Source organism: Aphidius gifuensis, linkage group LG3 (assembly GCF_014905175.1).
Source record: "Aphidius gifuensis isolate YNYX2018 linkage group LG3, ASM1490517v1, whole genome shotgun sequence".
NCBI classification, from domain to species: domain Eukaryota; kingdom Metazoa; phylum Arthropoda; class Insecta; order Hymenoptera; family Braconidae; genus Aphidius; species Aphidius gifuensis.
In genome coordinates, this window is record NC_057790.1 from 9,773,571 (window position 1) to 9,789,793 (window position 16,223).

Sequence of the window (16,223 nt, forward strand, 5' to 3'; positions counted from 1 at the left end):
ATTGCGGAATCTGTAATAAAAAACATAGCATCTATCTGCATGAACGTGAGCCTGTCTCATCAAGAACAGAGACTAGACCTCACAATAAAGATAAAAATAAGGAGTGACTAAATTTAGAAACTCCCGTTGAGCAGGACACCTGTCTGTTGAGTCGATCACTAAGGCCAGCTGTTCCTCTGCTGACTAGCGCTTTAGTGAGAGTCAAAGACAGGTCAGGAAATTTTATAAAATGTCGAACTCTTTTAGACACTTGCTCAACAGCTAATTTTATCACTCAAAAACTTGCGTCACAGCTTAATTTGATAATGAAAAATTGTTCTATTCCTATTAATGGTATCAATGCTACCACTACTCTCACAAAAAATAGTTTACAATTAACATTTTTTGCTCATTCTAATAATTATTCTCAAACTTTGACATTTTATACGATACCGGAAATAACTGGGTTATCACCGCCGGAATTATTTTATGCCGAGAATTTAGAAATTCCGAAAAACATCAAACTCGCTGACCCTAAGTTTTACATGCCACAACCGATTGATATGTTGATAGGAGCGGAGCCTACTTTATCATTGATGTCAGTTGGGCAAGTAAAATTAGCGGACGAACATTTTCAAGTCTGTATACAAAAAACTCTTCTTGGCTGGATCGTGGCAGGTAACACCATGACGCCTGATCAACCCTTTCCTTTATCTTGTAACTTAACCCGTCTCGAAAAACAAATGACCGACTTTTGGAAGTTAGAAGAAATCAGTTTTGAAAAACCAAAAGCAAAACATGATATTCTATGCGAAAATCATTTTATTAATAATATTAAACGTGAACCTAGTGGTCGATATATTGCTAGGTTACCATTTATTAAAGGCGATCGTACGCTGGGTGACTCTAGAGCAGCAGCCTATCGGCGCTTTCACGCATTAGAAAATAAATTTATATCTAATTCAGAATTAAAATTAGAATATCATAAGGTAATGCAAGAATATCTTGATCTCGGTCATATGTCACTTGTATCAGATGATTCTGATCATAGATATTATTTACCGCATCATGCTGTGATTAAAAAATCCAGCTCGACTACTAAGGTTCGAGTAGTCTTTGATGCATCTGCTAAATCAAATAATAATAAATCACTTAATGATATTTTAATGACAGGTCCTACTATTCAAAATACCATTTTCACTCAATTACTTAAATTTCGTTCACATAAATATGTCCTCACAGCTGACATTGAAAAAATGTATCGTCAAATTCTATTACATAAAGACGATCGAGCATACCAAAGAATACTTTGGCGTGTGGGCGATCAAATTAGAACTTTTGAATTAAATACAGTAACCTTTGGCATAACTTCTTCTCCATTTTTGGCTATCCGCACTATTCATCAATTAGCTGATGATGAAGCAAATCATTTCCCACGTGCTGCGCATATTCTAAAAAACGACTTGTATGTTGATGATCTTTTAACAGGTGCAAGTAATATATCAGAAACGCGTCAGCTTCGTGATGAAATTGTTAAATTATTAAAACGTGGTCAATTCAATATTCGCCAATGGGCTTCTAATGAACCAAAATTGATAGCAGATTTATCTAATGTCAATGTTAATTCTAATTTTTTACTCGATAAAAATTGTACCTTGAAAACTCTCGGTATTTCATGGGAAGCAAAATTTGATGTAATTAAATACTCAGTAAAATCTATTGTAATGCCAGAAAAAATTACTAAAAGAAATATTCTGTCCGAAATTGCAAGAATATATGATCCCTTGGGACTAGTCGGGCCAGTCGTCTTGCACGCAAAAAAGATTATGCAAGAAATATGGCAGGCTAAGGTTGATTGGGATGAATCCGTCCCCATTCATATATATACGTCTTGGCAGATTTTTGTTGACGAATTAAAATATCTAAATAACATTTCCTTTGATCGTCATATTTTAACCGACATTGGTTGTGACGTTCAAGTACATGGTTTTTGCGATGCCAGTAACATAGGTTATGGTGCATGCCTTTTTATAAGAACGACTTTAGCAGACCAGTCTATACATTGTAGATTGTTATGCGCCAAATCTAGAGTCGCTCCTATAAAACAAATAACCATACCTCGCCTTGAGCTTTGTGGAGCTCAAGTATTGACTCAACTATATAAAGAAGCTTCAAGCTCTTTCAATTTTATACCATCAAAAATAATTTTTTGGTGTGACTCTACTGTTGTTTTACACTGGTTGAAAACTTCGCCTAACCTATTAAATGTTTACGTTGCCAATCGAGTAGCTAATATTCAAGAATTGTCTGAAAAGGCTTGTTGGCGACACGTAAAATCTGAGGACAATCCAGCTGACGCTCTATCACGAGGTCAGCTGCCTCAAGCATTAGTTGCCAACAAACAATGGAGTTTTGGTCCTTCTTGGCTTCAAGAAGTTGAAGCCCAATGGCCTGAGCCCATTGAAATTCTCGATAAAACTAATTTAGAATACAAGAAAAATGTTTGCTTAATTATTTCTGAGCAACATTTTTCCATAATCAATACCTTAATAAAAAATTGCTCGACTTATCAAAAATTATTAAGAACATATGCGTATGTACGAAGGTTTATCCTCGCCTTAAAAATACGCTGTTCTAAAACAGATGACAAATCATCTGAAATACTTCAAAATAAATTTTTATCAAGTCAAGAGATTGCTCAAGCTGAGCATGAGCTTTTAATCTGGATTCAAGGTGTATATTTTGAGACGGAAATTAAAATTTTTAGCTCGCAAATTCAAAGTAAAAATACACGATTTAATAATCTATGTCCATTTCTCGACGAGAAAGGCCTACTACGCGTAGGTGGGCGTTTAAAACGAGCTAAAATTTCCTATAATCAAAAACATCCTATTTTATTACCGTCTAAAAATTATTTCACTGACTTAATTATAAAAGACATTCATTTTAGACAATTACACTCAGGTATACAAACTACCTTAAATGCCATGCGTCAACGATTTTGGGTACTTGATGGAAGAAATCAAGTACGCCAAGTCATACGTAAGTGCATGACTTGTTTCCGCTTTATAGCTGAAGCGGAAAAATTCAAAATGGCTGACCTGCCTGAAGATCGAGTCAATGCCCGAAATGTATTTAAAAATGTCGGTATTGACTATTGCGGTCCATTTTTCATAAAAGAGAAAAAATTCCGTAATACAACTAAAATAAAAATATATGTATGCGTCTTTGTGTGTATGTCCGTAAAGGCAGTACACTTAGAAGTAGTTAGTGACCTAACAACTGAAGGTTTTTTAGGAGCGTTGCGGCGATTCATTGCAAGACGCGGTACCCCTGTTAAAATTTATTCAGATAACGGTACCAATTTTATCGGTGCGAAAAATCAATTAAAAGAATTATATAATTTACTAAATTCTGATGAGCATCAACATCTGGTAAATAACTTTGCAGCGTCACATATACCAAGAATATCATGGAATTTTATTCCACCATTATCACCTCAAGGGGGACTGTGGGAATCCACAGTAAAATTATTTAAACATCATCTCAAACGGGTAGTAGGTGAATCACTTTTCACATATGAAGTATTCACCACCTTCACCACTGAGGTTGAAGGTATTTTAAATTCAAGACCTCTCACACAGATGTCCTCTGATCCAAATGACCTTAATGTCCTTACACCTGCACATATTCTAATCGGTGAACCTATTCGAAACTTGCCGGAACAAGATTACACTGATACACCCACCAATAGATTATCATTTTGGGAACATATTACCAAGATGAAACAACATTTCTGGGCTCGTTGGCATATTGAATATTTACACGAGTTACAGAAACGTCATAAATGGGCTAAGGACACCGCTAACATTAAAGTTGGCGAAATGGTCCTCCTGGTGGAGAAAAATGCTCCGTGTACTAGTTGGCCACTTGGACGAGTGATCGAGGTATATCCCGGAGCTGACCAAGTAGTCAGAACCGCAGTCGTGAAGACGGCCAATGGGACCTACACCAGATCAGTCACATTGCTGTGCCCGCTGCCATTCAATGACGTCACACCAGTTCCGAACCAATAATTATCAATATTTGTGTCTTTTTATTATGTAATCTGTTACAGGAGGAATTGGAACCAGTACATATTAAATTAAAATTAAAAAAAAAAAAAAAAAATATATATATATAATGATAATAATAATAATTAGGATATTTTCTGTATAATATGCTAAATTTAATTGATCATATTACTATGTAATTATTTCAATCTAGAATCATGATATTTTAAACTAACGTCATAGGTCAATAATTTAATCAATTAGATTTTCGATTTTCTGAAGTTTAATTAATAATCAGAATAATTATCTTTTCAATTTTTCTAAATAACCAATTTTCTAAATTTTAATTTGATTATATTTTCAATTTTTAAACTATCGATTGTCATAATTCGATTTATTATAATATGTTTGTAATTAATATATTAGGAATATAAGATAGTGTACTGGCCAGGTTTTACCATGGTTTCCCTGAGCCTTTTACGGAATCGGGTACACTCAAAAAGACGATGCCATGGGTGCACAAGCACATCGCACTTATACTGATAATTATTATATCAAATTATCAAACATAAAAATATTTTTTATCATCATGTATCAACTGTTAAATAAGTTTAATTTTAAATGCAATATTTGAGTTGATCGTGTACTCTCTCAACGGGGGGAGTATGTTCCGTCGGAAAGAGAGGTAAGTGAGAAGAGAGAGAGAAAGAATAGAATAAATTTCATTTGAGAAAAAATAAACGAAAATGTAAAATAAAATAAAAAGTAAAACATACAACACATTGAGCCAGCGGGTCTAATCCTCTGACGGCACGAGCCGATGCCGACTAATCCCTCAAACTGACAACGTTTGCCATTAGAAAAATGTTGCAGTTCGAGGACAATGAGGATTAGGCCGCTGACCTCGAAGACCGCCCAGTCTTTCGAGGAACTAAATAAATTATCTGTAAAAACATTTTGGAAGTTTTGTCGGGTCCAAGCGACGCTTGGTTATACAAGCGTCGTTTGGCCTTCTAGAATTTTCTAGATTTTTCATTACTAAGGCCCAGAAGCTGGTTAGCGTCCTGGACCTTTTTTCTAAGTTCAGTTGCATTTGCAAACCCGTAGACTACGGAGCTCTCTCTTGTCACTTGCTATTATAAAAATCAACTTAAATAATTTCAAGTTTAAATAAATAAAATTAAATTAATTTCATTAATAAATTAAATAATAACATAAAATTTAAATAATAATTTACATGATAATTATTAAAATTAAACAGTAAAAAACAAAAAATATCATTGTGTTAATTATTTAAATTAACTACCCTCAACTCTTTACTCGATATAAATCCCTTAACGGGCAATATATCCAACAGATAGTAAAGATGGTATTCTAGATTTCATAGGATTTGAAGAGATAATTAATGACACTGAAATATTATCAAAAACATCTGATAAATGTACTGGTAATCCTAAATCAGTAAAATTTAAAATAGGACCAGGTGCTATACCAATGTCTGGTAATTTTCATGAGACTTGTACTGGTAGTTGTAATAATATTTCAAATCAAATAATGAGTATTTGAAATAAATCTGTTCAATAATCAAATAATACACAAGATAGTGGTTATTCAAGTGCTTGTGCTTGTTATGATCGTGCTTGCCATAATCGAACTAAATTCAAGATCTTGAATGAATTTGTTAAGGACAAAAAAATGGAACAGATGATTAAATATTGAATCATTCAATGAAACAACAACAACAGGAGTCAATAATAAATAAATAAATGATGTACCAAGTGGAAATCAAAATAACAACAACAATATTGATCATATATAAACAACAGCAATCATAATAGAACAAATATACGGTGGTGGTGGTGGCGGCAGCGATGATGCACCATCATGTGTTTGTGGTTACTTCGCTCATAAAAAAGATGTTGAAAAAATCGATCAATATTTGACATTAAATTTTTTTAACATCAAATGGTTCGTTTTGTTTTTGTTTTTTTTTTTTTATTCAAATATTGAGGAGATAGCTACTAAATTAAAATCAAATTCATTTCCATTATAATTTGTATTAATTTTATTTATATTTTTCAGGCTGTAACATGTGAGATTACGAGGCTGAAATTGACTCAATATTCAATAATATTGAAAGCTTAAGTCATCTAAAGTTTATATATCGGGAAAATATTAAAAGATATCATCCCGACAAAAATCCTGAAAATAAAAGCAACTGGAAAAACTCAGTATTTCATGAATATATATATATAAAATAAAAAGTATACATTCTGGACAGAAAAAAATGAAAAATAAAAGCGATTAAAAAAGAAAAAGTATACATAAAATAGTAATAGAAGTGTTCGGCTGACTAGTTGTTCAATAAATAAATATTCATATAAAATTATATTCTGTGTTAAATTTTTTAATTAGAATTTCATTTACATAGAACCTTAATATTATATTTAATTATAACTAATCAATAAATTTAAAAATTTCTATCATAATTGTTAATGACTGAATGAACATAATAGTTCAGATTAGATCGCTTTTCTGCTTTAAATTGATTTATAATTTTTTTAAATTAATCGATAATTTCCTCTAGTTGAACGACTTACCCATTGAATTAAATCAAATGTTGCTTAATTTTAGCACCTTGTGTCTTAACTAGATCGCTTTTTGTTTTAAATTGATTCATAATTTTTTTGAATTAATTCATTTTTCTTTTGTATAAAAACAATTTTCTATTAACTTAATCAATATTATCCTTAAATTAAACGACTTAACCATTAAATTAAATGAAATGTCGCTCAATTTTAGCAACTTCTGTCTTGATTAGATCGCCTTTCTGCTTTAAATTGATTCATAATTTTTTAAATTAATCGATAATTTCCTCTAGTTAAACGACTTACCGATTGAATTAAATCGAATGTTGCTTAATTTTAGCAACTTGTGTCTCAACTAGATCGCTTTTTGTTTTAAATTGATTCATAATTTTTTTAAATTAATTCATTTATCATTTGTATAAAAACAATTTTCTATTAATTCAATCAATATTATCCTTATATTAAACAATTTACCCATTAAATAAAATCAAATGTCATTTAATTTTAGCAACTTTTGTCTTAACTAGACCACTTATTCGCTTGATTTAAGGGATATTTTTGCTTCCTTTTTAGCAAAGTTTTCTTAAATTAATTCTCTTTTCTCTTGAATAAAAAAAAAACTCTCAAATTAAAGCAAATAAATTGCTTTAATTAAAAAATATTATGCTCAAATTAATACATTTTTTTTTTTAAATCAAAGCCTAAAACTTTCAAGCAAAATTTTGCTATATTTAAACAACTTTTCTCTTAAATGCAGACATTTTTCTTCTCAGTGTAAGTTTTTAATTTAGAATTTCATTTACATATAGAACCTCAATATTATAACTAATCAATAAATTTAAAAATTTCTATCATAATTGTTAATGACTGAATGAACATAATAGTTCACTCGGAATGAGAGCAAAAAAGACAACTAGTCAAAAATATATTAATGCAACGAGAGATCTTTCAATTACTATTTATTAGAATTACTAAAGAAGTTTCACTTCCCTGTGCGTACAATAACACACATCTTTTGTATTATTTTATATTGTGTATTTATTTTTTTTCCTGTTTATTTGCGCGCATGCGCAATTGAATGCGCAGTCCGCAAAAAGTCAGTTTGCAACAGCGTAGGACACGAGGGGCTGGATCAGCCATGTTTTAATTCTTATTTTCGAAAAATTATTTGTTCGACGCCACTGTTCTCTCAACAAGTTTGCATGACAGGAGCATGTGCATGATCATGCGCATGAAAGTGAAAAAAAATAAATACACAAAAGAAAGCACCTAACAAGTGACTGATGGCATTCTACCACGAAGGCGTGCCACACTACAGTCGTTGCTTTTGGAAGCATTATCCACAACAAACACTTATAACATGATAAATTAAATTTTATTTGAATAAGTGAGCTTATTTATAGACTTAAGTTCAGGTAAAAGAAATAAAATTTGGATGATAACGAGAGATGAATAATTAAGTAGATTTAAATTTATCAGGTAATTGATAATATAATTTGATTATAGCTGAGAAATTTTATTTTATTAATATCAATTTTTGAATATGATAAATCATATTCGATAGTAAAATTTCAATTTATCTAAAGATTAAACATAAATTATAACAACATAAAATTCTCATTATAACAATTAATTTTTATGATAAATTGAAAATTTTAGTTTTTGACGAAAATACAATTTTAAAAAAAATGTTTTAAAATTTAGTTTATCAAAAAATAATGCTTATTGGAAAATGATAAAAGTTAGTCATCCATAATAATATTTATGAAATTAATATCAGGTAGAAGAAATAAAATGTCAATAATAACAATAGATAAATAATTTCTCAGGTAATTGACATAATTTGATAATGGTCAACAAATTTTATTCAATGAACATCAATTTTTCTATTTGATAAATTTGATATATTATATTTATAATTACCAAAAAGATAAATCAAATTCGATATTAAAATTTCTTTTCATCTAAATTTTATATAAGTATAAAATTCTTATTGTAACAATTAATTTCCAATGGTAATCAAAAAGTTCATGTTTAAAATGTATCAGTGTTGTAAAAAATGAAATTTACAAAAAAAAAAAAATTAAAAATCTAGTTTATAGAAAATTAATAATTATAAAAAAATAAGAATAGTTAATCATTTATGAAAATTTAGGAAAAAAGTTATATTCAATGGCAAATTTTTGTTTAATTCATATTGATTAAACTGATTTTACGTAGAAACATAAAATTTTATATCACAACAATCAATATGTGTTATATAAAATCAAATAATCAAACATCTGAGATACTTAAAATTAATAATATTTCACAAAAAAGATTGAACAGGAGAGTCATTTATAAAATAAACTAATCGCTGAATAGTTTTACACAAATATTAATATTAATTGATTGATATCAATAATACTTACCTTTTTTCTAAAAATAATAATAATAATTTCTAAAAAACTTTTAAAAGTATATTGTCGTTTCAAACACTGATAAATAAATATAATAATATTTTGAAAATGCTAAAAAAATTTCGTAATTTTCTGTTATTTATCAATCAAAATTTATTTGATTACAACAAATAATCTTTTTATTTTTTTTTCTAGGCATACCTTAATGTTCTTATAAGATACACTTATAAGAAATATTTTTTGGCATTTTTCATTATTATTATAAAATTTGTATAAGAAAGCGGCAAAAAACTTATACAAACGTTCTATAAGTTCATTTTATAGGTCTTTCCTATAAGTGTGACTTATAGGATTTTTTTGTACGTGGCTTGATTCGCTCTTGGTTTGCTATTGATTTGCTTTTGATAATAGTGGTAAGTTTTCATAAATAACCGCTATCGGTGGTCTTGTAAATTGTGTTTGTGTGACAGCTCGGTCCCTAACCTTTCAACCTTTTGTTTTTAAATCATATAAATTATTAATAATAAAAGATAATTCACGTAAAAGTAATGTGTTTAAACTGTCAATAAAATATAATATTTTAATATTTCATTATCGTACTTGATGGTTCATATTATAATTAGGGGTTCTGTAATATTAATTTTAATTTGCTCTGTAATAGCTATTGATTCGTTCTTGTAAAAGCGCCAAAGTCATTTTATAATAGCTAATGAATTGCTCTTGTGTGTTCCGCCTGGGTAGTAAATTTAGTATCTTTACTTAGTTTTATTAAATTTTTTTTTCAGTTAAATTTTATTTTACTTCGTAATCACTGTCGTCTGCTAATGAGATTGTTTTTTTTTTTTAATAACCGTCCTGTCTTTGCATATATAAATTTCACTCCATTTATTGCTATCATGATTGCGATGATATCTATAAAATATTATCATCAGTATTGAAAAATTTTGTTATTTTTTTTCATAATCAGTGATTTTTTCCTTGATATTTACTGATATTTTTCTAATATTTTCTCATATTTATGGTTTTGAGATTAATTTAGGGAATTAAGGAAAATTTTCGGGAGGGGGGGTCCAGATGAAAAGCAAAAACAATAGGAAATTGAAATTCCCAAAAAAATAACAAAGTGTATTCATAACTATTTAACAATCATAATGGTAACTCTGTATTTATTGATTATATTCATGAAAAATTTTGCATATTCATTGTCAACATCAAAAAATATTCATTCATTCTTTTTTATTAAAAAATTATAAATAATTCATCATTTTACTTTCAGAATGTTGAAGCTGTATTGATGATAGCCCATCTTGTACAGCCTGTTTATCAAGCTGTATTCAAGAGTGATTCTTTGACAAACAGTGAAGAGGATAAAAAGATTGATGACATGATGACGCTGCTGGGTCTTATTGCTAGATACTATAGAAGCTTTTGTAACACTTGAACATCGAATTGAGCCATGAATAACAATACTTAACGATGGAGTAGGAACACAACCCATGCCTGCTCGTAAACAATTACTAACAACAATATGGCTTTGAGCAACACCTGAATGTTATAGGATATGAAAAATCATAGTGTACCTATTTCAAATGTCCAAGTACACTATTCAACGTTCTTATACTTGGAAATATTTCTATAGGCCTGTCACTGTTTGCATTAACTTGTATTGCACTTCAAATAATTTCTTGGCCTACACCTGCACAACGTCAAGTGATAAGTACAGCATTTGAACAAGTTGCTAAATTAGCAGAATTATTCCACTTAGCTTTAGGCCTCATCTCGTGACAATGTTCACTCAAAGTTAATGGTTGATTATTGACATCTGTAAAAACCTCCATATTATCAGAATAATCTTGTTTATCCAGGTACTCTTCATCAATGTACTCGTCTCCTCCATGATTTTCAATATTTTCAGTTGGAACACTAGCTCTGTCATTGTTGTTATCATTGTCATCACTCAAAGTTCACGTAGCAAAAAGTTTTATAAACATTTCTATAAAACGTTTTTATAAAAATTTTTATACAAATTCTTATATAAATTTGGCGCTTTTTTTATAGAATAAATTCTATAAAGTTTGTGGTTGATTTTTATAGAATGAATTTATTAATTTATTATAAGATTCGGTTTATAGGATTATTTTTATAAAAGAAATGATTTGTATATATCATAATCATAATAATACGCTGTTCTATAGAAATATTTTTCTATCGAATTTTGAATGATTTTTATGAAATATCCGAAACGGAATGTTTTATAAAATTTTTCCGATAGAATATTTTTTTTTTATTCAATAACGAGACCGTACGCGCGCTATGGGCGCGCTTTATCGAATTGTATACGTTAATACGTACCAAACCTGACAATTCATTTCAGTAAATGCAACTCAAATAGTATATTTCGTTACAAGTGCCCACTCAGAGAGTGTGCTCTCAACGAATTTGGAGAGGAAACACTCGCCAAGGCTCGTGCTTGGAATTATTTCCTTGAAACATAATTTTTTGGCAACATTAATCCCTTAGCCACATTAATTCCTTAGCTACATCTTTTCCTTAGCTACTGCTTTTCCTTGGACATTTTTAATTTATTTCATAAATAAAATACATGTAAATTTATTTTTTAAAAATACAAATGTCCAAGAATAAGCAATAGCTAAGGAAAAGATGTAGCTAAGGAATTGAGGTTGCCAAAGAATTATGTTTTAAGGAAAGAATTCCTTAGTCATATTAATTCCTTAGCTACTGCTTTTCGTTTGACATTTGTATTTTTAGAAAAAAAATTGACATGTATTTTATTAATAAAATAAATAAAAAATGTCCAAGGAAAAGCAGTAGCTAAGGAATTAATGTGACTCAGGAATTATTTCCTTGAAACATAATTTTTTGGCAACATTAATCCCTTAGCCACATTAATTCCTTAGCTACATCTTTTCCTTAGCTAGTGCTTTTCCTTGGACATTTTTTATTTATTTTATAATCAAAATACATGTAAATTTATTTTTTAAAAATACAAATGTCCAAAAAAAAGTAGTAGCTAAGGAAAAGATGTAGCTAAGGAATTAAGGTTGCCAAAAAATTATGTTTCAAGGAAATAATGTTGCTTAAAATATAATTGTCTTGGCAACTGTAATTTTTTAGCTACATCTTTTCCTTAGCTACTACTTTTTCTTGCACATTTCTATTCTTAAAAATTAAATTTCATGTAATTTTATTTTCAAAAAATAAAAATGTCCAAGGAAAAGTAGTAGCTAAGGAAAAGATGTAGATAAGGAATGGAGGTTGCCAAAGAATTATGTTTCAAGGAAATAATTCATGAGTCACATTAATTCCTTAGCTACATCTTTTCCTTAGCTACTGCTTTTCCTTGGACATTTTTTATTTATTTTATAAATAAAATACATGTAAATTTATTTTTTAAAAATACAAATGTCCAAAAAAAAGTAGTAGCTAAGGAAAAGATGTAGCAAAATTAATTATAAGTATGTTTCAAGGAAATAATGTTGCTTAAAATATAATTGTCTTGGCAACTGTAATTTTTTAGCTACATCTTTTCCTTAGCTACTACTTTTTCTTGCACATTTCTATTCTTAAAAATTAAATTTCATGTAATTTTATTTTCAAAAAATAAAAATGTCCAAGGAAAAGTAGTAGCTAAGGAAAAGATTATTTCCTTAAAAAACAATTTATTGGCAACCTCAATTCCTTAGCTACATCTTTTCCTTAGCTACTGCTTTTCCTTGGACATTTTTATTTTTGTTAAATAAATTTACATGTACTTTATTTATTAAATGAATAAAAATATTCAAGGAAAAGCAGTATGGTTAGCTACCTTATTTCCTACATGATAATGATAATAATCATAATAGTAATATACCTGAGTCAACAATACAATATACAGATGTTAAAACAATCGGTAATTATATTCTAATACAATATTCAAGACGATTGTTTTATTTATTAAACTTGTTGTTTTTAATCCAAACCGATCCAAACATGAACATGATTGTTAAAGTTGCATATTCAAAATTACTCGTCGCTAGCCTGCCGGTAAAACAGCAGGCTTAGTATTTTCGATATACAGTAATTGGATGAGAACCGTTTTCTCATAAATGTCGTCTAAAATCTCGACTATAACCTCAAGCTGTCATTTTAATATTAATTCGAGTAAAACAAAAAATTATGCTCAATCTATTAAAAAAGATTTATTATTAGAATGATTAAAAACAAATTACAAACATAAATAGTCTATCTATCAACAATTTAGTTTCTTTTGTAAAATGCAATTGATATTCTAAATTTTTTACTTTAAGGGAATTTAACAGAATATCCGACGTCGGCCCGACTGAAATCCCGACTTTCCTCCGACTTTATTAAGTCGGACGCGACACATATTTTTCTACCTGGGATATTGGTGTGCTAACTAGGGACGTATTTTACAAACCAAGAAAAATTCATCACAAACCAAAAAAAAGTCACATGAAAAACGAAAACATAAGCGTCCTACGAAACACATATAAGTTCTACGGAACACTAACAACGGTTAAGAAAAGAGTTGAAATAATTGAATTCAATAAACTTTACACTGCACACAGATGAATTCTTTCATTTTTATATTATTATTATTATTATTATTATTATGTAATGTATCAAGCATGTCAAATCATAATGTATTTTTTTTTTCCTTGAATTTCTTAATACGAAAATATTCTTACTTTTTCGATACAAAGATATAAAAGTAATACATTTTTCACCTTCAATACTTATTGAATTGATACATTTCAAATTATTTACAGTCAAAGTTTTTTTTTAAATAATAATATATTATTCTAAATGCGTTTAAAATATGCAGTAACTTTTTAAGTTCTGAAATTATCAATAATATATTAATAATGAATATTGCTAACTACTCGACAGTCAAAAATATTTTTCAAAACGAAAAATAAAAAAAATAATGAACTATTAAGAGTTGTCATTAGATTTTTTTTTAACGAAAAAAAAAAAATGAATAATTGAGAGTTATGAATAAATTTTTTTTCAAATAAAAAAAAAAAAAAGAGATTTTTAAGATTACGCACTAATCTCTCATAAGTTTGAAAACAACGTCATATTAAAAACATTTTAAACATCTAAAATAAAAATACAAAGCTTATTTTTAGTGGGCAGTTCCACTGAAACCACCTGTGTTACCAGTACTACCTAATTTACCAGCATTATTTGATTTCCTAGTATCACTACCAGTACCGTTCAATTTACCAGCATCACTTAATTTATCAGCCCTGTCAACAGTACAAATTGATTTACCAGTATTATTTGATTTATCACAACCAGTACCATTTGATTTAGCAGCATCACCACCAGTTGCACTTTAATTATAAGCGCTACCACCAGTACCATTTGTTAATGAAACAAACATTAATAAATAAATAATAAATTTTTAATTAATTTAATAAAAATTTAATTGTATATATATATAAATTATTCAAAAATTAAATAAAAGTATTTAATCAAAAAAACAATTCAAACTTACATTCCAAGTTTATCATGTTGAAACTGTTCAAATTCGCAATTTTTCGTATAATGTAATGCACCCCCTGGTGGAAATATTTCTCCGGAATATTCCGGAATTGGCTCACTTAGAAAAAATGCGGAAAAATACGAGAAATCCGTAGCAATTCCAAAATACTCGTATTCCTGTGTAAAATGAAGGATACAGAGTGACAACCACAAGAGAAAAGAGAGAGCAAGAGAGAGAAAACGGGACTTTGACCGTAGACGCCAGGCGTGTATGTGGAATAAGGCGTTGAGCGTCCAATAAAATAATACCTTTACTTCTACTCTTCAGACGTATTTATTTCATTGGACGTCACGTTAACCAATCAGTGAACGAATAAAAACGTTTGCTTTCATTTTTTTATAATAGGATATATTATCTATTTCAATAAATATTTTCAATTATACGCAATGACAATAAATCAAACTATCTTCATAATATGTAAAATTTTATATAATCAAGCATCAACAACAACGCTATTTATGAACGACCATGCGCATCGCCTTTTGCAGTCGACTGACTTGAATTCGGTTAGCCCAACTAAGTTCAAACCGAATAGATTACTCGACCAAATTTGAACTCTGTAAAATTTTTAGATCAATGTTATGCTTGGGTTGGATTTGCGCAACTTTCAACCGTTTGTTTTCGGCCCTAGCGGAACACTCAACAACAGTTTGATAGCGACTTGTTAATGACATGGGCGCTTACTCAATAGCAGATTATTAGCAAGTCAATGGCAAAAAGAATTTTGGATTACAAAAGCTCTACATTATACTAAACATATAAAATTGATCTACATAAATTAAGGAAAAAATTAACAATGTTTCTACTACATTATTATAGCGTGATTCGATGTCATTTCTCAATAATCATAGCTTATATGTTTAGTATAATGTATACGGAAAAAAAAAACTTCTGTCGGATAGAAGTTTTCTTCTTGCAAAAAAATGGATTTGGATTAAGAAAAAGTTGATTTGGATTGAGACAAAGACTTCTTAATCCAAATCATAAAAAACTTCTTGAATCATGAAAAAAACGTCTTGGATCAAAACAAATTGTTCATGTTTTTAGAAGTATACTTCTTGGATTATGAACAAAAATGTCTCGGTTCAAGGCAAATTGTTCATGTTTTTAGAAGTATACTTCTTGGATTATGAACAAAAGTGTCTCGGTTCAAGGCAAATTGTTCATGTTTTTAGAAGTATGCTTCTTGGATTATGAACAAAAGTGTCTCGGTTCAAGGCAAATTGTTCATGTTTTTAGAAGTATACTTCTTGGATTATGAACAAAAGTGTCTCGGTCCAAGGCAAATTGTTCATGTTTTTAGAAGTATGCTTCTTGAATTATGAACAAAAGTGTCTCGGTTCAAGACAATATTGTTTCTATTTATGAATATAGATTCTTGATAAGATTAAAAATTGAAACCAAAAGAAAAAAAAAAATTTTTTTTAATTACAAACTTTTGATTTTGTAATTATATTTCCTACAATTTTTTTCTGCTTTTTTTTTTTCTTCTTTTGGTGTCTTACGCGGTAAGCTAATTTTTTTTCCTATTTTTTTTTTTTTTTTCTACCTAACGCGGGACTCGAACCTATGACCGTAAAAACCTATCTAAATCTAAACCTGTGCCTTAGCTCGCTTAACCACGGGCGCGATA

The 16,223-nt window shown here is 29.2% G+C and overlaps 1 protein-coding gene across 1 annotated transcript; it reads left to right on the forward strand.

Moving 5' to 3' along the window:
* Positions 1 to 722: 722 nt before the first annotated feature.
* Positions 723 to 14,384, forward strand: LOC122850862. Its single transcript, XM_044149919.1, has 2 exons — positions 723 to 1,673; positions 14,172 to 14,384. Exons 1-2 carry the CDS (start codon positions 723 to 725, stop codon positions 14,382 to 14,384), a joined length of 1,164 nt encoding a protein of 387 aa, XP_044005854.1.
* Positions 14,385 to 16,223: the final 1,839 nt, after the last annotated feature.

Coding starts and splice junctions, on each gene's coding strand:
- LOC122850862 (XM_044149919.1), top strand. CDS start 723: ATGACCGACTTTTGGAAGTTAGAAGAAATCAGTTTTGAAAAACCAAAA. Junction 1,674..14,171: donor CATGGGAAGCAAAATTTGAT/GTAATTAAATAC, acceptor GCTTATTTTTAG/TGGGCAGTTCCACTGAAACC.